Raw genomic sequence first — 22,950 nt, 5'->3', positions numbered from 1 at the left:
AGTGATAATTTTTTTATTGGGCTAATTGAGCTAGTAGGGTGTATAAACATAATTGTATATTTGTGTATTGTGGGCCAAAATCCAATGAAGTGTTATTCAAAAGGGGATTGTCGCACAACTTGTTGTTGCCCGTTTACCTGCTATTCTTATGGAATTTTTCTATCGTTAATATGTATAAAAATGTTATTCTTATATATATAATACTATAAATATAATAGAAGGTTAAGTTTCGGTACAAATCGATCTTAACATACAAATTGGGAATAACATGAGAAGTGAAGGATCAAGTTTTTCCCCAATTGTATTAAGGACGTATTTTAGTCAAAGGATCTACAAAAAATCGTGTTTTTACATTAGTAGAGTAATTACATAATGTAATTACTCTACTAGAGTAAACAGACGTTTTTTTTTTTTACATTTTGTAATTAAATACCATATCATATTATAATATAATATAATAAAGTAAAATAATATAATAGATATTTTATTTTTTACTTTTTAATATAATATAATTTACAATAAAAATTATTTGAGAAAAGCACACCTTTACTCGTGATTGGCTTGTTTACAAACTGAACTGAACTGATCAGTTCATTTACAACCGAGCCGACAATCGAACAAACATTTTCTAAGCTACCGGTTTGAACAACTCTACATAAAACCGGTTGATGCATGCCCTAAAAAAGTAAAACCTCTACAAACTAATCATTTTTAATAATAGTTACTTTAAGAAACCAAATGAATTATTTTTGCTAATTGTTTGATCACATTTCAGTAGATGACTGGAATTTGTGATGTCCGTTTCATATGTCATGAGCATCCACTATTGTTGTTATTTAAATCCTCCTACATTCAAATATCTAGGGGTGCAGATGAGTCGAGCCGAGCCCGAGCTCGACCAGACTCGAGCGTGATTAACTTATGAGAGCTCGTGCTCGAGCTCGGCTCGATTCGAGGTTTGTTTTCAAAGCTCGAGCTCGGCTCGGGCTCAGCTCGTTTATTATCTATTAATTGATATAATAAATAAAAATAATATATCTTAAGCTCGAGCTCGGCTCGGGCTCAGCTCGTTTATTATCTATTGATATATTAAATACAAATAATATAAATAATAGACTTTTTAGGCTCGCAAGCTCGATAAGTGAAGCTCGGGTCCGGACTCGTTTACTAAATAAGCTTATTTTTAGGTTCGAGATCGGCTTGTAAACAAGTTTAAATAAGCTCGGCTCGTTTACACTAAGGTTCGACGAGCCTAACGAGCTTAATATGCGTGGCTCGAGCTCGGGCTCGATAAACAAACGAGCTTTATTTTAGGCTCAGGCTCGGCTCGGGCTCAATAAGCCTCGGCTCGTTTCGAGCTTTTTCTTAAGCCAATCTTGAGTAGCTCGCGAGTCGCTCGGCTCGTTTGCACCCCTACAAACATCGTAGAAAATATTTTAATATAAATATAAATATATTGACTTCCTTTTTTCAGGACCAACTAGTCTATATTGTGATTGTTAAAGAACTAAAGATGTAAATCAACGCAATTGGTAGACGTCATAGATGATTCAGCATACACCTGAATACGAAAATACCTTCACAAATCACAACTAATAAAGTCAAATTCCGGTCAAACTATATGATATTGCTTTTTCTTTATTGTTTATCTATAAAAATAATTTATACAAGTATCTAATCTAAATATTAATAAAAGACTACAAATAATGTCGCATGGCATTCTCTCCTTCAACCAAATAAATTTTATTTATATTTATTTAATTAAAATATTTCTTTTAATACTAACAACTAATATATATATAAATATCACTTATCTTTATCTTTATCCTTATCTTTATTTTAATATTAATAAATCCAATCTATATCTATACTATATATTAAAAGAAAACCTGTTTTGAGACACTTGTCATTCTCTCATTTAATTGATTAAATTTATTAATAATACTAATAATAATAATATTTAATCTAAATTAATACAAATTCTTATTATTAATAATATTTAATCAAATCTAAAATTTAATCTAATACAAATTTTTAAGTTATCTATCAAAATTGAAATTACTTATTTAATTTAAGTTATTGTTATCGAAATTTAAATATTCCTTATCTAATCCTACATGGAAGACAAGTAATTTTTTTCTATTTAAAAAAAAATTATAACCATATTGTTGTTAATCTAACTTATAATAAAAGACTCCAAATAATGCCACATGTCATTCTCTGCTTCAACCTCATAACTTTTATTTATATTTGTTTAATAAATTTCATTTAATATTAATATTAATTAATAACTAATATATAGATATCACTTATTTTTATCCTTATCTTTATCTAAAATTAATAAATAACTTCAATTTTGTAATTTAGACCTTTGTTTTTTTACTTTTAATCCAAAATTTTTCATCTTTTGCAATTTAATCCAAACTTTTTTTTATTTTCAATTTTGGTCCACCATACTTTTCATCTTTCCCAAGTTTTTCGTTTCGTTCTAAATTTTGCGAGTTAACGCTCCGCAACGTGCGTGTAGGGTTGATGTAGACTAGGAAATGGGATACGAAATCGGACCTATTGATTCACACAGAATACCAGGAACAATTCTTCCAAAATTCGTTGATTCTTGCGGAATACCGAAAATTGGGGGTTTCACACTCAAGACACTCACAAGTGAATTGGGAGAAAAAAAATGACTTTTCATAAAACTCAAAACTGATTATCTTCCTCCCATTACATCCATATAAATAACAACGTAAATTCAAAACGGGCCTCAAAACACACTTGGGCCAAAAGCTAGAACCAAATAAAAGTCCACGAAAAGCACTAAAAAACATAAAAATATAAATAACTCATAGAAATAAGCGTTTTTGGGCCAAGTTAGAGCCATTTTAGTGAAGACTCTTTTGTCACGCGATCTTGGGCCTCTAAATACAAGATGGCCCGTTCCTCAACACTTGGGCCTGCATCAAGGGTTCAACATTTTTTGTATATTTTTTCCCGTTTGACTGGCCCGTCGCGTCACATCTATTTTTCTGCGTTTGACAAGTTCGTCCAACACGCGGGTCCTGGAAGGTCTTAGTTATTTTTTTTCTATGTTTTATGTTTCGGTTTAATTTCTCAGCAACGACCGTGCGTGATTCAAAGATCTTACGTATGCTTTTCGATCGGCGTCATTTTTTACCGTTTTTATTTATTTTGTTTTTACGAGTTTTTTCGGTGTTGGTAGTTGCTAACAATGGTATAGTATTGCTACTACTTAACACAGTTTTATAACAACCGCTGCAACGCATGGGCTTAATACTAGTTATCATAATAATTTTTACATAGGTAATCTATCTATACTATATAATAAAAGAAACATATTTTGGGACACTTGTCATTCTCTTGATTAAATTTATTAATAATACTAATAATAATAATATTTAATCTAAATTAATACAAATTCTTATTATTAATAATATTTAATCAAATCTAAAATCTAATCTAATACAAATTTTTATTATCAATAATATCTAATCAAATCTAATAAGAATTCACACGAATTCCAAAGTTGATATTAACTTTCAAATAATTAAAAAAAATCCACCTAACATCACAAATGTTTCTGTTAAGTTCGATTAATTAATTTGTTCAACAATCACTATTATCTTTATCATTCAGTACGGTTAACCGATTTATCATCATACAACCTCCCACTTATTCAATCATATGATTTTTCAATCTTATATTAACTAAATAAATAAAGATTAATATTCAATCTTATCCTACTTTAAATATAAAAAAATCCGTTAGTTCAGATTAATATTTAACCTTATCCTACTTTAAATATAAAAAAATCCGTTAGTTTTTTAAATATATTTTTTTTATTATTTGGTATATAAAATCATATTTATTCAACACATGTAATAAACATGGGTTTTTAAAAATATAACTTTTTTTATTATTTGGTAAACAATATTACATTTATTCAACCCGTGTAATACAATGGTTTTAAAAGATATATTTTTTTTTATTATTTGGTATATAATATTACATTTATTCAACCCGTAAAATACATATGATTTTTATAGATATAACTTATTTTATTATTTAATATATAAAATTACATTTCTTCAACTCGTGCAATAAAGGAGACTTTTAAAAAGATAATGTTTTATTATTTGGTATATAAAATTCATTTATTCAACCCGTGTAATACACGGGGTTATAACCTGGTTAATAATATTATAAATATCTAAATCTAATATCTAATAAATTATTAATATCCTTTGTTTTAGACCCTTTGTTTTTTACTTATTAATAATATTACCCAAAACTTTTATACTTTTGTAATTTAGACCCTTTTTACTTATTAATCTAAAGCTTTTCATCTTTTCCAATTTAACCCCAACTCTTTTTAATTTTCAATTTTTTTCCACCATACTTTTCATCATTCCCAAGCTTTTCGTTTCGTTCTAAATTTTGTGAGTTAGCGCACCGCAACGTGCGTGTGGGGTTCAACATCTTTCGTATATTTTTCCCGTTTGGCCCGTCAAAACACATCTATTTTTCTCCGTTTGACACGTTCGTCGCAACGCACGGGTCCTGGATTAACTTAGTTATTTTTTCTATGTTTTATGTTTCGGATTAATTTTTCTACAACGAGCGTGCGTAACAAAAAAATGTATACAATGTGGTGTTTGTTAAATAGTAGAAAATAATTGTACTCATATGTAAAAAAACAAAAGTGATTAGGCTGGAGGGTGTGGGGGCGCCATCCCCGCCAACTCAGCAACTATAGCGACCCATAGGGCTCCATCACCACACCCTCTTTTAAGAGAGGGGGGGGGGGGGCGCCATGGTTGAGGCGCTAGCATGGTAACGAGCAGACTAAGGTGTTCAGGTGGGGCCCATAACATGTCAACCAATCAATTTTTTTTTTTAATTTTGTTTAATCGATCCACACCCTGCAAATTAAAGGGGAGCTTCATGGCTGACGTAAATCCTACTGGCCTGATAAAGCCCCTAAGGAGCTCCAACCACACCCTCCGACCTTACTATCCTTACTATGACCATTCTAGCCCAAACTAAAATGCACGACTTTTGGGTCAATTCAAGGTCATAAGCATACTTTCTAGCTCTTATTAATGCTAACCACGACACCAATTGATTTTTCCTATTGTTCCATGGTTCTTAATCGCTATTGGTTTTTTAATTAGATAGCAACTTGTGATTAATATGACTGACTCATAGGCTAACTAGAGTATTAGACCTGGAATAACTTGTGATCTATTTATCTATATCTATATATCTATACTTGTTTTTTCAGTTAAAGACACTTAATATAAACTTATATATTTTTATTTAAAAATCTCACTAAGTTCAAAATTATGTTGGTTGAAATATTAAAAAAAATGAAGGATAATAATAATTGTTTGTATGAGTGATTTCCAGAGCCGTCCCCGAAAACTCTTGAAAAAATTTAGGCCTCGGGCGACAAAAAGAATTGGGCCCAAAATTATGGTTAAGGGTAAATGAATTACAAAAATAAAAACTTAGTGATGGAGCAAAGATTTGAACTTGAGACCTTTACATTATTTTAATACAGATTTTACCACTACACCACTAATATTTCTTTACAAAATATATGGATGAATATACTAAATATATAATTTAATAAATATATACAAGCTTATAAAGGCTTTTCGGGCCCTTTTAAATTTTGGGCCTCGGGCGTCGGCACGGGTTTGCCGGGTCCTGGTGATTTCTAAAAAAAAAAATCATATATTTAATGCTATGGGAGGTTAAGAATGGTAAAATTACAATATGTTAAATAATAATTAGATGGTATTAAAAAATCAAAGTTAATACCCAGTTGAAATAAATAATGATTTAAAAATGAACTTAACAAATTTCATTAAAAATTAGAGGACGACATTACCGTATTATAAATTACCAACTTTTGTTTGCATTGTATCTTGTACCCTAAGCTTTGGAGATTTTTCAAAAAAAAAAACTTTGAATTTTCACTTTTAACCCAAATATTTTTATATTTTGTATTTTCACCCCTTTTATTTTTTTACTTTTAACCTAAAGTTTCTCATCTTTTATAATTTAACACAACACTTTATTATTTACAACTTTGGTACCCCATACTTTTTATCTTTCGCAAGTTTTTCGTTTTACGTTTCGTTTTAAATTTTGCAAGTTCACATCTCGTAGCGTACATGTGAGGTTCAACGTTTTTTGCTCTATTTTTTCAAATTTGACAGACCCGTCGCAACGTGTCCATTTTTTCTCTTTTGAAAAGTTCACCGCAACGGGCGGGTCCTAGATTGACTAAGTTATTATTTTCTACATTTACGTTTCTAGTTAATTTTTCGCATTAACACACTGTAACGGGTGTGCGTGGTTCAACGTTCTTAAGTCTACTTTTCGTTCAGTGTAATTTTTACCATTTTATCTATTTTATTTTTACGATGTTGAGAGTCGATGTCGTTGTGGCATTGGTGCTACTTGGCACGGTTTTACGAACGTTTTTAACCTATTAAAATTTTTACTAATATTTTGTTTCGGTTTACCCCTATAGTTTCTTTACTTAAAAACTATTTTTTACGTGCCTATTTTATGTACGTGTATGTATAAATATGATTTGTTCTACATTCCGATGTAAACTTTTTTTTATAGATGAGTCAAGTCAAATATGATACGTTTTCGTTTAAAGAAACAATTTTTACGTGTATATTTTTATGTACGTTTTGGTATAAATTCAAGTTATACATTTCAACGTAAACTTTTTTAGATAATGATTCTGGTCAAATATAATTTGTTTTCGTGTTTATTTTATGTATGTTTTGAACCGAGTGGAGTCAAATTATGGTTTCTTTTTCTCCCCTTTTTTCAAAAGCTCTAATTAATCCCTTTCGATTACATGTGCATATTTTCCGTCATATCCGTTACGTTTTCTATGTATGAGTTGGGTCACATATAATACGTTATGATTGTTCGATATGAATTTGATTTACTTTACGTTTGATCCAATCACAATGCTTATACATGTTACATTGAGTTCAACTAAATACGTCGAAATGTGTATTTTCATATGGTTAATGCATCATATAACGTTTGGACTAATCCATTCAATGTTTACGATATACCCGCGCCGCAACGCGGGCGGGTCTTAACCCTAGTTCAAGAAAAAAAGGAACTTGGGCCATCAATTTTTTTAAATTTTGGACCTAAGCATTTCACTTGTTTGTTTGTTCATTTAGGACAAAACACAGAATACATAATAAAAAGGAAAGTTTTTTAAGGGCCCTAAACCTATACCTAAGCTTATTGGGCGGGCCCTGCTTCCCATTTCCAAACCACAAATGGGCTCAGTGCTTCAATTATTGTTTTGATCCAACTTGGTGTTAGTTTTGTTTATCAGCCCAAAAGAAAAACAAGTGGCCCATATAGAAAAGTGGGAGTTATGAATTAAAAAAAAAAATAGGCTACAAGAGCTCATTTTTTAAAACTTAACGTAACACAATACCAACTCAGGGGTAGATGGGTAATTTACAAACACTCATGATTCATCAACCAAAAGCTAGAAAAAAAAAAAAAAAAACACTAAATCCACATTTTGGTAGAGTACAACAACAATCCATAGCATACAACAACAAATGAAAGAAATACAATTTTTTTTTTCATTTTTTCTAAGACCGGCTCTTGAACGGCATGGCTCTGATAACAATCTGGTGATACAGCGCCGCAAGTGCAGCTCCAATGAAGGGACCGACCCAGAAAATCCACTGCAAAAAGATCGAAAACCAAAATTACCCTTTTGACCCAATCGTGTTATATACACATTGATCACATCAAAATGCAATCTTGATTAATATGTTGGCTTGAAACATGAAAGTCAAATGTGGTCAAATGAGGGACTTACATGGTCATCCCAAGCATGGTCCTTGTTGTAGATGATGGCTGCACCGAGACTTCTCGCAGGGTTGATTCCGGTTCCGGTGATGGGGATGGTGGCCAAATGGACCAAGAAAACAGCGAACCCGATTGGGAGTGGAGCCAAAATCTGCATAGTTTGGTTCCAATTGAAGTCAACTAAAGATGGTCAAAGGTCATAGGTCAAACAAAAGGTAAATAGAATGTACTACTTTAACTTTTACCGCATGATACCATCCCTAGTTCCAAAGCTCTGATTTTGGCCCATTAGAAAGTGTATATTGTATTTTATTAGTTTATTTAAAGGAAAGTGCAACTTTCATTGCATTGCATGAGACACAAGTGTTCAAAGACTTTGGAACTCATACATAACAAACTACTTTTGTAACAAAGAAAGGTTCCTATAACCTAATTTTAGGATAAGAAAGTTTCAAAACTTGTAGAACATACATGAAAAAGTCACAAAGTAATTGTTTGAGTAAACTACATAAATGGTCCCTGTGGTTTACTCTAATTTTTATATTAAATTTCTTAACTTTAAAGAAGCCACTCAGGTTCAAATCTGGGCAAGGTGTAAGTTAGGAGTAGTGTGGGTTGGGGTGCATAATGTATTAGCCGTTCCAAAAAAAAAAAAAAAAAAAACTTAAAGAAAAGAAAAGTGGACACCGTCTTATTAGATGATTAAAAGTTAACAAGTTATTATCTTATAAATATTCAAAAAACACTAATGATATACAAATTAAAATTAGTGGACTTTTTGTGTATTTTTTGCAAGTTATGTACTTTAATATACCAAAATTAGTTTGAGCAATTTTATTGTGTCATGTAGGGCTGTAAACGAACCGAACGAACACGAACAAGGCCTTGTTCGTGTTCGTTCGTTAAGGAAATAAATGTGTTCACGAACTGTTCATGAACACTTACCGAATGAGATTTTATGTTCGTGTTCGTTCATTAAGGAAATGAGCGTGTTCACGAACACAAATAAATTTGGCGAACTCGACGAAGGATAAAGATAGATGGCCCAGAGAGTAGCACTCGAACTTGAATCCCTTATTGTGGAACGGAGGTCGATCGTTTTCGTGGATGTAAATAATGAGAAATGAAAGGGAAATGATGCATAAATAAGGTGAAAGTGGGTTTCCTAGTTTAATTGTTAGGGAAATAAAATAAATAAAAGTCTAATAATATAAAAAGTACAAATAAAATATAAGAAAGTACAAAGATCTTCAATTAAAACACAAACATACGAACATAAACGAACGTAAATCAACGAATGTTCACGAACACGTTCACAAACACCTTATCGAACGTTCACGAACACAATCGAACGAACGAGACCTCTGTTCATGTTCGTTCATTTAACTAATCGAACGAAATTTCTTGTTCATGTTCGTTCGTTTATTAAACGAACGAACATAAACGAACTTCCCGCCGAACGGTTCACGAACTGTTCGCTGAACGTTCGGTTCGTTTACAGCCCTAGTGTCATGTGTGTGTGTGCATATATATTAGTTTTTTATATGAAATAAACCCTTGTTTGTAAAATGTAATGATCTCCCTCCAAATATTTGGAAAAATAAATCAATGCACATGGAAGCAAATCACCTACACTTGCATTGCACAGAAAACAGAAGTTACAAAGGCATCAAACCTACTACTCTTCCATCATTCCCCACATTTAATTTCTATATATATATCCTCTTTGCCTGGCAAATCTTTTTAAAATGATTATCTACTTGTTTTCTTCTAAATCCTAAACAATTCTTTGGTATTTAATAACAATTAATATGCATAAGACATAAGTATTAAATAGACAAAAGGAAGAGTACACATACAGGGACATGTGAGTCTCTGGCACTTCTTTTGGCATCAGTGGCTGAGAAAACAGTGTAGACAAGCACAAAGGTCCCAACAATCTCAGCACCAAGACCATCACCCTTGGTGTAACCATGAGCCACAACATTGGCTCCACCCCCTAAAGCTGTGTACTGGTGCTTGCCCTGGAACCCTTTGACCACACCTGCACCACAGATGGCTCCAAGACACTGCATCACCATGTAGAATAGTGCTCTGGTTAAAGACAGTTTTCTTGCTAGTAGTAAACCGAAAGTCACTGCTGGGTTGATGTGTCCTCCTGTTTTTTTTTTACACCAAATTATAAGCATGTTTAGCAAAAATTTCAGATTTTTTTACTACCCATTTCATTTCTTGAACAATCCATGTCAGCAAGATAACAAAATTAGAAGTATGATTAGCAAAAAGATCAGAATTTCAAGGATTGTCCTTTATCTTTATACCCATTTTCAGGCGTTGTCCTTTATGTTTAAAATTGACGAGTTTTGTCCTTTATGTTTTCATATCATACACGTTTTGTCCTTTAGGCCTAACCCAGTTAGTTTTTTCAGTTAAATTTGGTCATGTGCAAGAGGGCATTTTTGTCAATTCAAAGGTTGCAGAAGCTTTGAGCTGTAAATCTACCGTTGAACTTACCTTTGAATTGACAAAAATGCCCTCATGTGTTGCACATAACCAAATTTAACTGAAAAAACTAACTGGGTTAAACCTAAAGGACAAAACGTGTATGATATGAAAACATAAAGGACAAAACTCATCAATTTTGAATATAAAGGACAATTGAAAATGAGTATAAAGAAAAAGGACAATTCTTGAAATTCACTCACCCATTTTATTTAAAGATAAATCTTGAACAACCCATGTCATTTGAGGTAAGAATTTAGATAAAAATGGAAACTTTAAGCTTAAAAATACAAGAAAACAAAAATTAGAAATATGTTTAGCAAAAAATATCAGATTTTTTAACAACCCATGTCATTTGAGATAAAATTTTAGTTAAAAATTGAGACTTTATGGTTATAAGTTAAAAAAACAAACAAGAAAACAAAATTTGGAAGAATATTTAGCAAAAGAGAGGATTCTTGAAGAACCCATTTCATTTAAACATATATCTTGAACAACCCATGTCATTTGAGGTAAGATTATAGTTAAAAATGGAAACTTTTTTTCAAAAATAGCAATAAAAAAATTCATGTTTTTGAGAATAATTTCAAGAAAATCAGTTAAAGATAAATCTTGAAGAACCCATGTCAAAAATAGCAAAATAAATAAATAAATAATAATATAAGTTGAAGAAAACAAAGGGTTTTGGTAAGTAAGTAACTAACTAACATACCTGAAATACCAGCAGTGCAGTAGACAAGTGCAAAGATCATACCACCAAAAGCCCAAGCAATTCCTTGAATACCAACAGTGCCACACTTTGTGGGGGATTTGACCACACCCATGACAGTCAACACAGAGATGTACAAGAACAAGAAAGTGGCTATGAACTCTGCAATACCGGCTCGGTAGAAAGACCATGATGATAACTCACCTGGCTCGAACAAGGGTGCAGGTGGTGGTTCCTTGTAGTCTTTGTCTGTTTGAGCTGAGGTCCCAATGGGTTGCCTCTCTGAGAACTTGTTGGCTCCTAGCTTAACATCTTCTTCCTTACCCTCCATACTTGTTGCTCAAAGCCACCTTTCTCTCACTACTCTCTCTCTCTTGTTTTAGGTAAGCAAGAATGAATGTGAGTTTGTGAGGTGAGAGGATAGGTGTTGTGGGATTTTATAATGGAATTAAACTCATCATTTAACTCAAAAACTTAAAAAAAAAAAATTATTTCTAACCTATTGGCAAAAGGTTATTCACATAGACGATGTTGATGACCTGGTCCATCATCAATTTTAGGGAAAATTCATCGTATGAATGCTTAATTCGGTAAAATCTCTTATTTTTCACATGATATTTTGTCACGAACAAGACTCTAATTAATAAATCTGTCTGGATACTGCTAGATCACTACCCGTTTAGTCTCAGAAAACTTTTAATATGTAATTAACTAGGTTCATGCCCGCGCTCCATGGCGGGTACGCCCGATGGGAATTTCGTTAGTGCCGTTCGGTTCATACGAAGTCAAAACTTGGTATAGCAATCGAAAGAGTAAACCCAAATACGATAACATTAGCAATCCACAGAAAACATAAACAATAAAAATAAAGTGGTGGTGTAAAAAAACGCTATCAACACGTGTTCAGTTGTAGTTGACCAAGATAATAAAACGATTGTTTAGGGTTGATTAAAACTCAACTGCTTCAACGTATAAACATAACCTACTCGTTTAAATAACTTTAATATTATATAAGCTTTCATGTAGTATTATATATCTATAATCTTTAATATTGTACATCCAAGATTTTTTTTCCAATGGGGTCCACTTTTTCGGTGTTCAAAATTTTCATAACAAAACGTTAAAATTTTCGGGTCGGTTCTTGTTCGGGTCGGGTCTGAGCGAGGTTTGAACTAGCTTAACAAAAAAACAGAAAAAACAAGCTATACAACGATTGAACCCATGACCTCTTGTTGTTAAATAGGAGGTTTACCACTACACCAGCTTTGCTTTTCATTTCATGGTGTCCACCTAATTGTATTTATGAGGTCCTTATAAAATTTAATATACCAAATCTACTAATTTTTTTAAAAAACATTTGGGTCCGCGGACCCCGACCCATTCAATATGGGTCTGCCCCTGCCAATGATATGGGGTCACATGACCCAAGAAGAGCAAATCACTGTTCAAGATTTCTTTTGTTATAGTATAGAACTAGTGAAATTCCCCGCGCTGCGTAGCGGGGAATTCGAACGTTATCGATTCGTTTTGCTTTGTAACGGGATAAGCACGATACCCGTTCGGTTCGTTATTTACCGGTGTTTTACCCATAAATATCGGTACCATACTGGTTAGTTAGAAAACTTACAAATTTAGAAGCATAGAAAACAACGTAAAAGTGAAAAAAGAAGAATGAATAAATCACGGAAAATATTATTAAGAATAATAGATACTCAAACTTTTATTTAGCAGCCAACTGAATTGCGAGACACTCACTATATTTGAATGTTCATACAACCAACTGAATTGCGAAAGTTTTTTTAATAGTTTCGCGCAAAAATAACTATAATATATACATAAAGCAGAAAAGGACAAAAAAAGAGAAGAAACAGCAAAGCAAAGAAAAACGATGGCAAAAATGTAAATTTAAATTGAGGGAAAAATCGTAATTTGACTGGAAGGAGAAAAACAAAACTAATTGCAAAACTGTAAATTTAAACAGGCAAAATCGTAATTTGGATCGATGGCAAAATTGTAATTTTTAGTTGTGGGCAAAAGCATAATTTTATTTTGAACTGAGTGTAAAAACGTAATTTTGAACTGATGGGAAATTCGTAATTTTAAAGCGGGAATAAAATCGTAAATTGGTTGGGCCAATGGGGGAGTTCCAGGCAGTTGCCTGCACTATGCCCCCATCTTGTGTCTGTACTTATACACTGGGGGCAAAATCGTAATTTGACTGGGACGCAAACAAAACCAATGACAAAAAAATGTAAATTTAAATTGAAGGCAATCGTAATTTACCTGTGAGGAAGAAAACAAAACTAATGGCAAAACTGTAAATTTAAACGGGGCAAAATTGTAATTTTTCACTAGGGCAAAAGCATAATTTTATTTTGAATTGGAGGTAAAATGTAATTTTAAATTGATGACAAAATCATAATTTTAAAGTGGTGCAAAATCGTAATTTGACTGATAAAGCAAACAAAACCAATGGAAAAATGTAAATTTAAATTGAGGGCAAAATTGTAACTTACCTGAGAAGAAGAGAACAAAACTAATTGCGAAATTGTAAATTTAAACGGGGGAAATCGTCATTTTGAACCGAGGGCAAAAGTGTAATTTTTCACTGAGGGCAAAAGCGTAATTTTATTTTGAACCGGAGGTAAAAACGTAATTTTAAACTGATGGCAAAATCGTTATTTTAAAACGGGAAAAAATTGTAAATTGATTTGGCCCAATTTTATAAAGAAGAGCATATTTGTAATAACAAGGGCATATTTGTAATTTCGATATTTAAAATAATATATATGTCCTGTTCATCGCAATTCTAAAATAGTTAATAGTTAATAATAGTTAATTAATAGTTAATATTAATAGTTAATTAATAGTTAATAGTTAATGTTATAGAGTTAATTTTTTTTTCTCTTAATTTTAAGTCTAATGATTGAGACTCCAACTGCCACATTTTGTACGTTTAGGTTTGTAACTTCTTGCTGACCTGGTTTTTATGTATTAGATGTTTAAAAAAACAGATATGGTTATTCGGATAGTGCTAGATCACTACCAGTTTAGTCTCGAAAATTTTTAATATGTAATTAATTTTTTTTCTTTTAATTTCAAGTCTAATGATTGAATTTTAAGTTGTGGGTCCGATGAAACGTATTAAACATTTTAATGGGTTGAAATTAGTCTGTCGGTACAATTATTTTTGTGGATATAATGGGTTGAAATTTTAGAACGTTAGTGCAAAGTGAACCGTTCGTTCAAGTTTTATTATTTACTTATATTTCTAGTTGGGATATATATACACACACATGGGACTCTTACACACAGTCATCTAGAAAAAAAAATTAAGAATTTTTTTTTTACCTAGGGTCGTTCCTAAGAATCGAAAGGCCCTTATGATCCATGTACGACTAGTAAAATTGAGCCCTTGGATTTTTATTTTACCTAGGGACATTCATGTGTGGCTAGCATATATATAATAACGAGGTTATAGACCCACGGGTTGAAATAAGATTTAGAGTTATATTATGATACCAGTGGGATTCTTTCTCGCTTCGCGTCGGGAATTCATTAGGTATCGGTTTGCTTCGTTATGATATCAAAACTTGTTATAGCTGCTACTAAAAGAGAATATCCAAATGCCCAAAAAAATAAAGACATATTTTATATCAATTTCATCATACTAACAATCATCTTGAACTCAAGGTTACCACCTTCAAGTTCCTGTTCACATGAAAGTCATCAAATCAAGTTTTATGACATACCTTATGCTTGTTAAGCTTAGATGATCACGAATTTGAGATCATGCATCGATTCATGACGAATCCTTCTTTAATTTGGGCATTTCTTGGGATTTTTTGGGGAGTCTCCTCCTTCTCTATCTCTATACACACACACACACACTTGTGTGTGTGTTTTGTGTTTTTCATCTTTACATACCCACATCTTTGCTTATAACTAATTTTAGCCCATATGGTTTGGCTTTATTATGATTAAGACATCATCCACTCTTTTATCCACATATTATATATGTAGTTAACTAGGTTAAATATTTCTAGTTATATATTTCATGCCAGATATTAAATAAACATGATAATTGGATTCACTACGTTTGGGGGTGTTATAACCCGACTTAAATTTAAGCCCCGATAACCCGAGCATTTTGTAACTTTTATCTTTTGAAACATTTATTCATTTTTATTTAACACTAGATTCATTTAATTATATTCTAATATTTATCGGGTTAACTTTTACCACTAACGGTATTTTACCTCGCTCATCACAATTAACTTGGTTTAATTACCAAATCCGTTTTTAGGGTGTTACAAATTACTATTCTTATTATCATGAATTATAAAAGTGATTGATATCCTCCCACATAATAAAACAATGACAAGAAAAATCAGAATATCTTTTAAATTCTTCTACATAACAAAACCTATTGATATTTTTACTAATAGGTTGCATGTCAAATGAATGTGATCACCTAATTAGGCTTATTCAGTGATAAACTAAAAATAAAAAGGTAAAATGCATGGATAGTCCCTGTGGTTTTGTAAAATAACACATATAGTCCCTAACTTTTGGAAATTACACCGGTGCTCCTTGTGGTTTGACAGTTTGTTATTCGGGTAGTCCCTGGAGTGGATGACAGTTAGTTTTCTTCATTAAGTGGATGTGAAATGACAAATTTACCCTTCATCTTCTCCACTCTATAAAAACAAAACAACCCCACCCCAACCCCACCTTTCTCTCTGTTTCCCCCAACCATCACCCACCTCCCACCTACAGGGAGCACTGGTGTAATTTTCAAAAGTCTCAAAAGTTGGAGTCTATAGGTGTTATTTTGCATAACCACAAATACTGATTGCATATCAATTGAATATGATTGGATGAAGAATATGAATATTTAGATTCATTTTATTTGAACAGCATACATATTTGATAATAAGTTGCATTTTAATTTATCTCGTACTTATTCCGGTTAAAAGATATAAAATGATAATTTAATCCATACATCGTTTTGAGGTTACAACCGCTGAGCCACTAGATTTGGATCATGCTAATCACACACAGCCAAAATAATTTTCACACCCCTAAGCGCTCCGCTTTGGCCATAGCGCGGCGCTTAGGGCGACAAAAGGTGATACGAGGTTTCGAATGACTGACTGAGTGACAGACTGACAGACATAAAGGTTACTAGGTTTCAGTCGCCCCGTGAACCCTAAGCGCCGCGCTTTGGCCATAGCGCGGCGCTTCGATCCCAAATTCTGGCTTTAAATCACTGGCCAGACAACAGATTCATCACTCGAATTGTTTTCTGTCGATCTTCTTTGCTCTATTAGTTAAATTTTTTGAAAAAACGATGTCGTGGTTCAGTAACTATCTTTTCGGTGATTATTCTGACGAGTCGGTTGTTCCTGATTCTTACGAGGGGACCGCTATTTCTGACTCGTTTGAGAAACCGGTGTCGTCCAACTTGAGGGAGACAGAGGTTGTATCTGGCATTCGTTATCGTGATAACACGGTGCAGCTGGATTTGAATACCCCTGTGGAGGACCCTTACGCACAACAAGGTTATTCGAATTTCGGTTACGGTGGCGAGTATAGCTTTGTACAGCAGGAGTGTTATCCAAACGACAGTTACGGTTGTCAACAAGGTTATTCGAATTTCGGTTACGGTGGCGAGCAAAGCTTTGTACAGCAGGAGTGTTATCCAAACCAGAGTTACGGTTGTGAACAGAGCTTTGAACATCAAGTCTATTCGAATCTCGGTGACGATGGTGAGCCGGAGGATGTGTCTGTTGACGAGGAAGGTTGTTACCCTGTTACATTTTCGTTTGATACAACGCAGACCTTTTCGTCACGTAAAGAGTTGGTGCGTTGGGTACAAGACACGGCAAAAGACAATGGTTACCTCATTGTGACAAAGAGGTCGAATAAAAGAGGAGAGAATTACAAGATTTGGTTTCAATGTACTTTTGGTGGGGAGCATAAGAGTGTAGCTACACAGAGGAAAACGGGTAGCAAGAAAATAGGCTGCCCGTTCGAGATGATCGGGTTTTCGGAATCATCCGGAAGTGTTTGGAGGATCGAGGTGACGAAGGCGAAGCATAACCACACTCCTATTGAAAACTTCGAGGGTCACGCGTATGCGAGAAGGCTTTCTTCGGAGGACAAAAAACTGGTTAAGGAGTTGGCAGAGCAAGATATTCGCAACCAAAGTATTTGGCGAACGCTGACAAAAAACAATCCGGCTAGAAAGCTTATTCCGAAAGATATACACAACGCTGTTCAGAAGATCAACGCCGAAAAAAATGTCGGTAAGTCTCCGATGCAAAAACTTGAAAACATTCTTATCGAAAAAAATTACACTTATTACATGCGCACTAATGAGATATCGAACGAAGTTGAAGACGTCTTCTTTGTTCACGAAAAATCATTCACTATGTGGTGTGCCTTCCCGCATGTGCTAATGATTGACGCCACATACAAAACGAACATGTACAACCTGCCATTTGTTCAGGTCGTAGGCATGACGTCGACAAACAAATCGTTTACGGCTGCTTGTGCTGTAATTTCCGCCGAGAAGTCAGAGAACTACCTATGGGTGTTGCAGAGGATCAAGTCTATGCTGGCAGGATGTATGGAACCGCGCGTGATTTTAACAGACAGGGATTTTGCGCTAATGAACGCGTGTGAACAAGTTTTTCCAAAAGCGCATAAGTATCTTTGTCGGTTCCATATTCAACAAAATATTAATAAGAACAGCAAGAAGAAATTCTCTGACAAGGAGTGGAAAGAATTCGTACGTACATTTTGGACATTGTGCGAGTCTACGACCGAGGAAATATACATGTATAACTTGGAAAACTTTGAAGCACAACTGAAAGAAGCTGACCGTGAACGTGAGTATTTCTTACATAATTATGTTCAAATTTTATATAATAACAAAAACTGACTATTTACGTTTTTTAATTTTAGAGGTTTATGATTATATGAAGAAATCCTGGTTGGATCCGTACCGTGAAAAGTTTGTATCTTGTTGGATTAACCAAACTATCAACTTTCACCAGACTACGACCAACAGGGTTGAGAGCATGCATGCAACATTAAAAAGTCACTTTCCAAGTCATCGCAACACACTGGATAAACTTGTACTGTATGTTGATCATGTTGTTGCTAAACAATACGCCGAGATTAGAAGTACCTTTGAAACAAGCCTCCGAAAAGTGATGACGCACCACAAGAAGCAGCCCATGCTTGCATATATTCTCAGAAAGGTTTCAATATATGCGATTGAGCTTTTGAGTATGGAACTAAAGCGTAAGCAAGACGGGTTGAGAGCCTACGGTGCAAGCTGTGGTTGCCAACTTTTTACCAGCTGTGGTTTGCCATGTGCCTGTCGTTTGGAAAAGTTGGAAAATAAAGGTAATTATTATTTTTGAACTTTCTCGTTATGATTTTGCCACCTAATTTGTTTTCATCCACAGGTCAGCAAATCCGGATCACACACATAGACGTGTTTTGGAAGAAGCTTGACTTCAAGCCTGCAAGGAATAAAATAGAGGATATTGATGTAGACGCGGAATTTGAAAAATTGAAAAAACAGATCGATCCAACACCCCCTCAAGTGAAAAGGAGCTTCTTTGAAAAGTTTCAGCAAATCCTCAATCCAGGGAACAGTAACAAAAAACCTCCTGCTGTTCTGAAGAAAACTCGTGGTCGACTGTCACACCCCTATTTCCACGTGTCTCACCGGTGGGCCCGGTGGGGGATTACCGTGACAATGTTGGCAACAATATAGTCAAACCACACAATTTTATAATGCACAGCGGAAGCATAAGATAAATATATAAATTTCAACCTCTGATCGTAATATCAAAATGTATTACAGGGGTTGAATATATCCACAGCGGATCGTAAATAATCATAAATTATTGTTCCATCAGATACTGCAATCAAGCTTGCGAGGCTTATCCCGACGCTAGGGAGCTAATACCAGCCAATTACGTTTAGGTACCTGCACTTAATCTTTTTGGGGAAAATACGTCAGTTTACACTGGTAAATACATTCAACTGACACATTTGAAAATGTTTATTAAAATTGATTTGAATGCACAGGGCACAAACTCTTTTATAACTTGGGAAAATTCATAATGATCTTGTGAACGTTTTACATGTTCTTTTATGCGTTCAGTAGCCCGGGTCGTGCCGGGTTAAAGATTTATAGACACACCACGTTTGCGTAAAACCGTAGTACAGAAACCAACGGCTACGTCTTTTAGTTTTAATGTCGACACTTTATACCGGGTGTACGCCTACACCGGGATGTCGATGGTCGTGGCCATTTCGTAAAATGATGCCGAGGATATCCGGGACAACGGTCATTAAACCCCCCAAAGGCTTATAAGCAACAAAACTGTTTAAATGAGCCGATCATATTTAATCAATTAACCACCTAAGCGATGGAATTATATAATGCTCAATCAAGCGGTATTAATATACCGTAACCCAAGCCCGTATAGGGGAAATAAGTCAAAACTATTTACCTTTGCAAGTATGAATCCTTAATTTAGATCAAGTCACCGATAGCTTTTACTGGGGCTCCTAATCTGGAACGAAGGTTTTAATTAACCTCTTAGAATCCTAACGGTCCTTGTATTAGCCGTAGCTTTAAACCGGTTGATTCCGATATATATGGATATGGTTAATTCGCACGTAAAGGCGAAAACCGAGAATGGAGTATGATTTGGACCCAACAAGTTCAGAGACTTGTTTTATATGGGTTTATAGTTCATACTCTGGATTTTGGGGTTCAAATAATATATTTTGACCCGTATCGGCTAATGTATGAAAACTAGTTTCATAGGCCGAACCGTGCGCGCAATAGGCGAAACGGTTAACTATGAGAGTCGTACGCTTATTTCCTAAGTCAATATGCCTTAAAAGTATTTTGGTATCAGTAGGATACCTTTCGTAACGCCCGTAACGAGTTTAAGTTTATATTATGCCCCGTAGGGGCTTTTCGGTCATTTTAAAGACTTTTAAAATGCTTTTCGGGTTCTACAGGAAATCTGAGTTTCCCGAACAGTTTATAAAGTTTAAAATACTTTATTTATTATTTAAAATCAGTGGCAACTGGAATCGGGTCAAAAGACCTTGTAGAACTCCCGTTTTGGCCAAAAAGGGCATATTCGGTATTTACCGAACCGTAGCCATAACCGCAGGTTATGAGCAAGGTAAAAATTATTAAAAATCTTTAAAATTCCCAAAATATTATTTTACCACAGTGGGTAAAAGTTTTGGTGACGAAAACTTGGGTTAGATGGGCGTTATGCTAATTGCGCCGTTAATTACAAAACTTTCTTAAAAGTGCGCCTTTTAGCATAACTCTCATTCTAGGCCTCGGATTGACGTGAAACTTTAAGGACATGCTTATAATTTAACAAGCAAGGTTTTGGTCCGTTCACGTGTCCGAAACACTCGTTTTAATTTTAAAAGGCCGTTACGGTCATCTTTTAGGCGAATGACGGAAATGCGCTAAAGACTCGGATAACTCATGAACCGACCACAGAGGCTTATACCAACATGTGACCTGGTCCTAATAGAGTCCTAGGGTATATTTATACCTCACTAAAACGGGTCAGAACTGAAGTCAAAGCAAAAGTCAAACTTTTGCGACTTTCGGCTCCGAACCGGTTCTATATAGCAAATGATCGATTCAAACGAGCGCAAACATGTTTATATACTTATTATCATGTTTTATGATTATCAAAACAGGTTCCATAACATATATCTTACAGATTATGCATAAATCGCCAAAATAGCTTTCTGTTGACTTTTTAACCGCACGTTTGACTCGATATTTGACATAGTTAGAGTGGTGATCAGGGGGAACCCTTTTAGAGGTTTAATACCCACATAAATACCAACTCAAAACTACTTTTGATTCGTCATAAGACTGAACCATCACTGAGTTATTTTAAAGTCAAACCATACTTACGACGGTTTGGTTTTTAGCTAAATACTAAGCATAAACTGAAGTATGAATGATCAAGGCAACTTACAGAAGTTAACTCTTGATTAGAGAACAGAAGAGAATGCTAGGGAGCTCTTGAAATGATCAGTTGTAAGTGTTTTGTGTTGTGTGATTTGTTATGCACAAGGTGTGGCTATTTATAGCCAAAGGAAGCAACTTATGATCATTACAAGCACTACAATCAGTCCAGAGCTGATGGGTAGATGTCCCCCAAGTGTATGGGTTGAGCATAGGGTGCCCATGCCCCATAATTATGTGCATGATCGTTCACAAGCTCTAAAAGTCAAGTAGTTACCACATTTCTGCATCTGGGCGTCGTACGCGACCCGCATGGACATTCCATGCAACTTTTACGCGGGTCGCCTGGGATCAGAAGATCAGACGCGTAGTTGAGGAGGCTCGCGGCCCGCCTCAACTTATGTTGAAACCTTACGCGGGTCGCGTGAGGTTATATTATCTGGATTTTTCAAATCTTTTATAATGATTACAGAATCTGGCCATTAATAACGAAATCTTTCGTAATGATTTACCTGACCTTTCGGTTCTGAAGGGGTAACTTTGCGGTTTGGCCCTTGGTTATTTACCGATAGGGGCCTCGTGTTAATTACCCGCATTATTAAGTCCCCGGTTTATTTATTAATTATATTGGAAAGCCTTAACTTTCACTGTTGACGCTTTTAACCCTTCTTCTACGAATTCGTTCGTAACTTTCTCGTTTCATATCGAAACTTCGCGAAATTCATATATATTATTTTAGTGAGGGTATGATACCGCTACAAAGTCTTGGGAACGTTAAAGGGTCACTCAGAGGTATTATTAAACATGTTGACACAGTTAACCCCTGTAGTTTGTAATCTCTCACTTTCTTTCGCGTTTTATTTTTGTACGATCTATAATTTATTCGTTTGAAGGTTTAAGCATTATTTAGGGATACTTTACAGTATATTTACCCTTGTTGACATTTATAACCCTCGAATTTATATACTTTCAGGGTTTGTCAAAATTAGTCCTTTATTTATTATAGATGCCACGTGTAAACAAATGACACGTGTTAACACATCATTGGACACAAAATTTCGAGGTGTTACATCGACCAACATTGAAAACGCAGGAAGAAAGAAAGGTTGAAGCTGCTAGACAAAGCTCTTACATTCCGTCAGAAGAAACTTGGGTCGATGCCTCAGACGATCTTCCCCGTCACAGCTCGTACATATCAGCCGAAGATTCTTGCAGAGGAAAGAATACCAAACCGCTCAACCTACACCCTGATTTCCCGAATATCAAGCTCGGTCCTAAGACGGATATAGCGATCCGCAACTACGCATCTCAGATTCCCAAAGTGATCCATCCATACATCGTTAAAATAAAGGACGTGAAACCAGATGGTCATTGTGGATTTAGATCGGTGGCTGTTGGGTTAGGAGTGAAACAAAATTCATATTTGAAGATCCGGGAACAGCTTCTAAAGGAGTTACGTATGAACGAATCGCTTTGGAGGCAGGTTTTCGATCCGGAAAATGTAGGACATTATGATGCGCTGGTTAAACGGATCGATTTCAAGGGGGTGGGACGAGCAGGTATCGAAAATTACATGTCGATGCCTGAGACGGGGTTTCTTATTGCCCAACGATACGGTGTGATTGTTCACACCTTCGACATTCGTGGGAGCGATACAATTTTCCCTATGCTGGGCGGCCCAAACGAAGCTGAGGAACCTCACCTGGTAGTTGCGGTTGTGTTCGTCGACAAGGGGCATTTCATACATGTAGAGCTTGGAGGTTGTTATCCAATGCCTCCCCCAAACCTACTCTGG

The 22,950-nt window shown here is 34.7% G+C and overlaps 1 protein-coding gene across 2 annotated transcripts; it reads right to left on the bottom strand.

The window, feature by feature from the left end:
* Nucleotides 1-7,452: 7,452 nt before the first annotated feature.
* Nucleotides 7,453-14,974, bottom strand: LOC110864409 (aquaporin PIP1-3). 2 transcript variants are annotated; one of them, XM_022113464.2, is made up of 5 exons: nt 14,860-14,974; nt 11,111-11,478; nt 9,756-10,054; nt 7,907-8,047; nt 7,453-7,769 (listed from the first exon to the last, which is right to left on the bottom strand). In XM_022113464.2, the coding sequence occupies exons 2-5, from the start codon at nt 11,436-11,438 to the stop codon at nt 7,674-7,676; spliced, it is 864 nt and encodes a 287-aa protein (XP_021969156.1). In that variant the 5' UTR covers nt 11,439-11,478; nt 14,860-14,974; the 3' UTR covers nt 7,453-7,673. The 2 variants fall into 2 exon arrangements, with proteins under 2 accessions (XP_021969156.1, XP_021969157.1); XM_022113465.2 differs by lacking the exon at nt 14,860-14,974 and having other exon boundaries at nt 7,573-7,769; nt 7,903-8,047; nt 11,111-11,558.
* Nucleotides 14,975-22,950: the final 7,976 nt, after the last annotated feature.

The sequence above is a fragment of the Helianthus annuus genome, chromosome 6, assembly GCF_002127325.2.
Source record: "Helianthus annuus cultivar XRQ/B chromosome 6, HanXRQr2.0-SUNRISE, whole genome shotgun sequence".
Taxonomy (NCBI): domain Eukaryota; kingdom Viridiplantae; phylum Streptophyta; class Magnoliopsida; order Asterales; family Asteraceae; genus Helianthus; species Helianthus annuus.
This window is presented reverse-complemented; position numbering and strand designations above follow the sequence as displayed.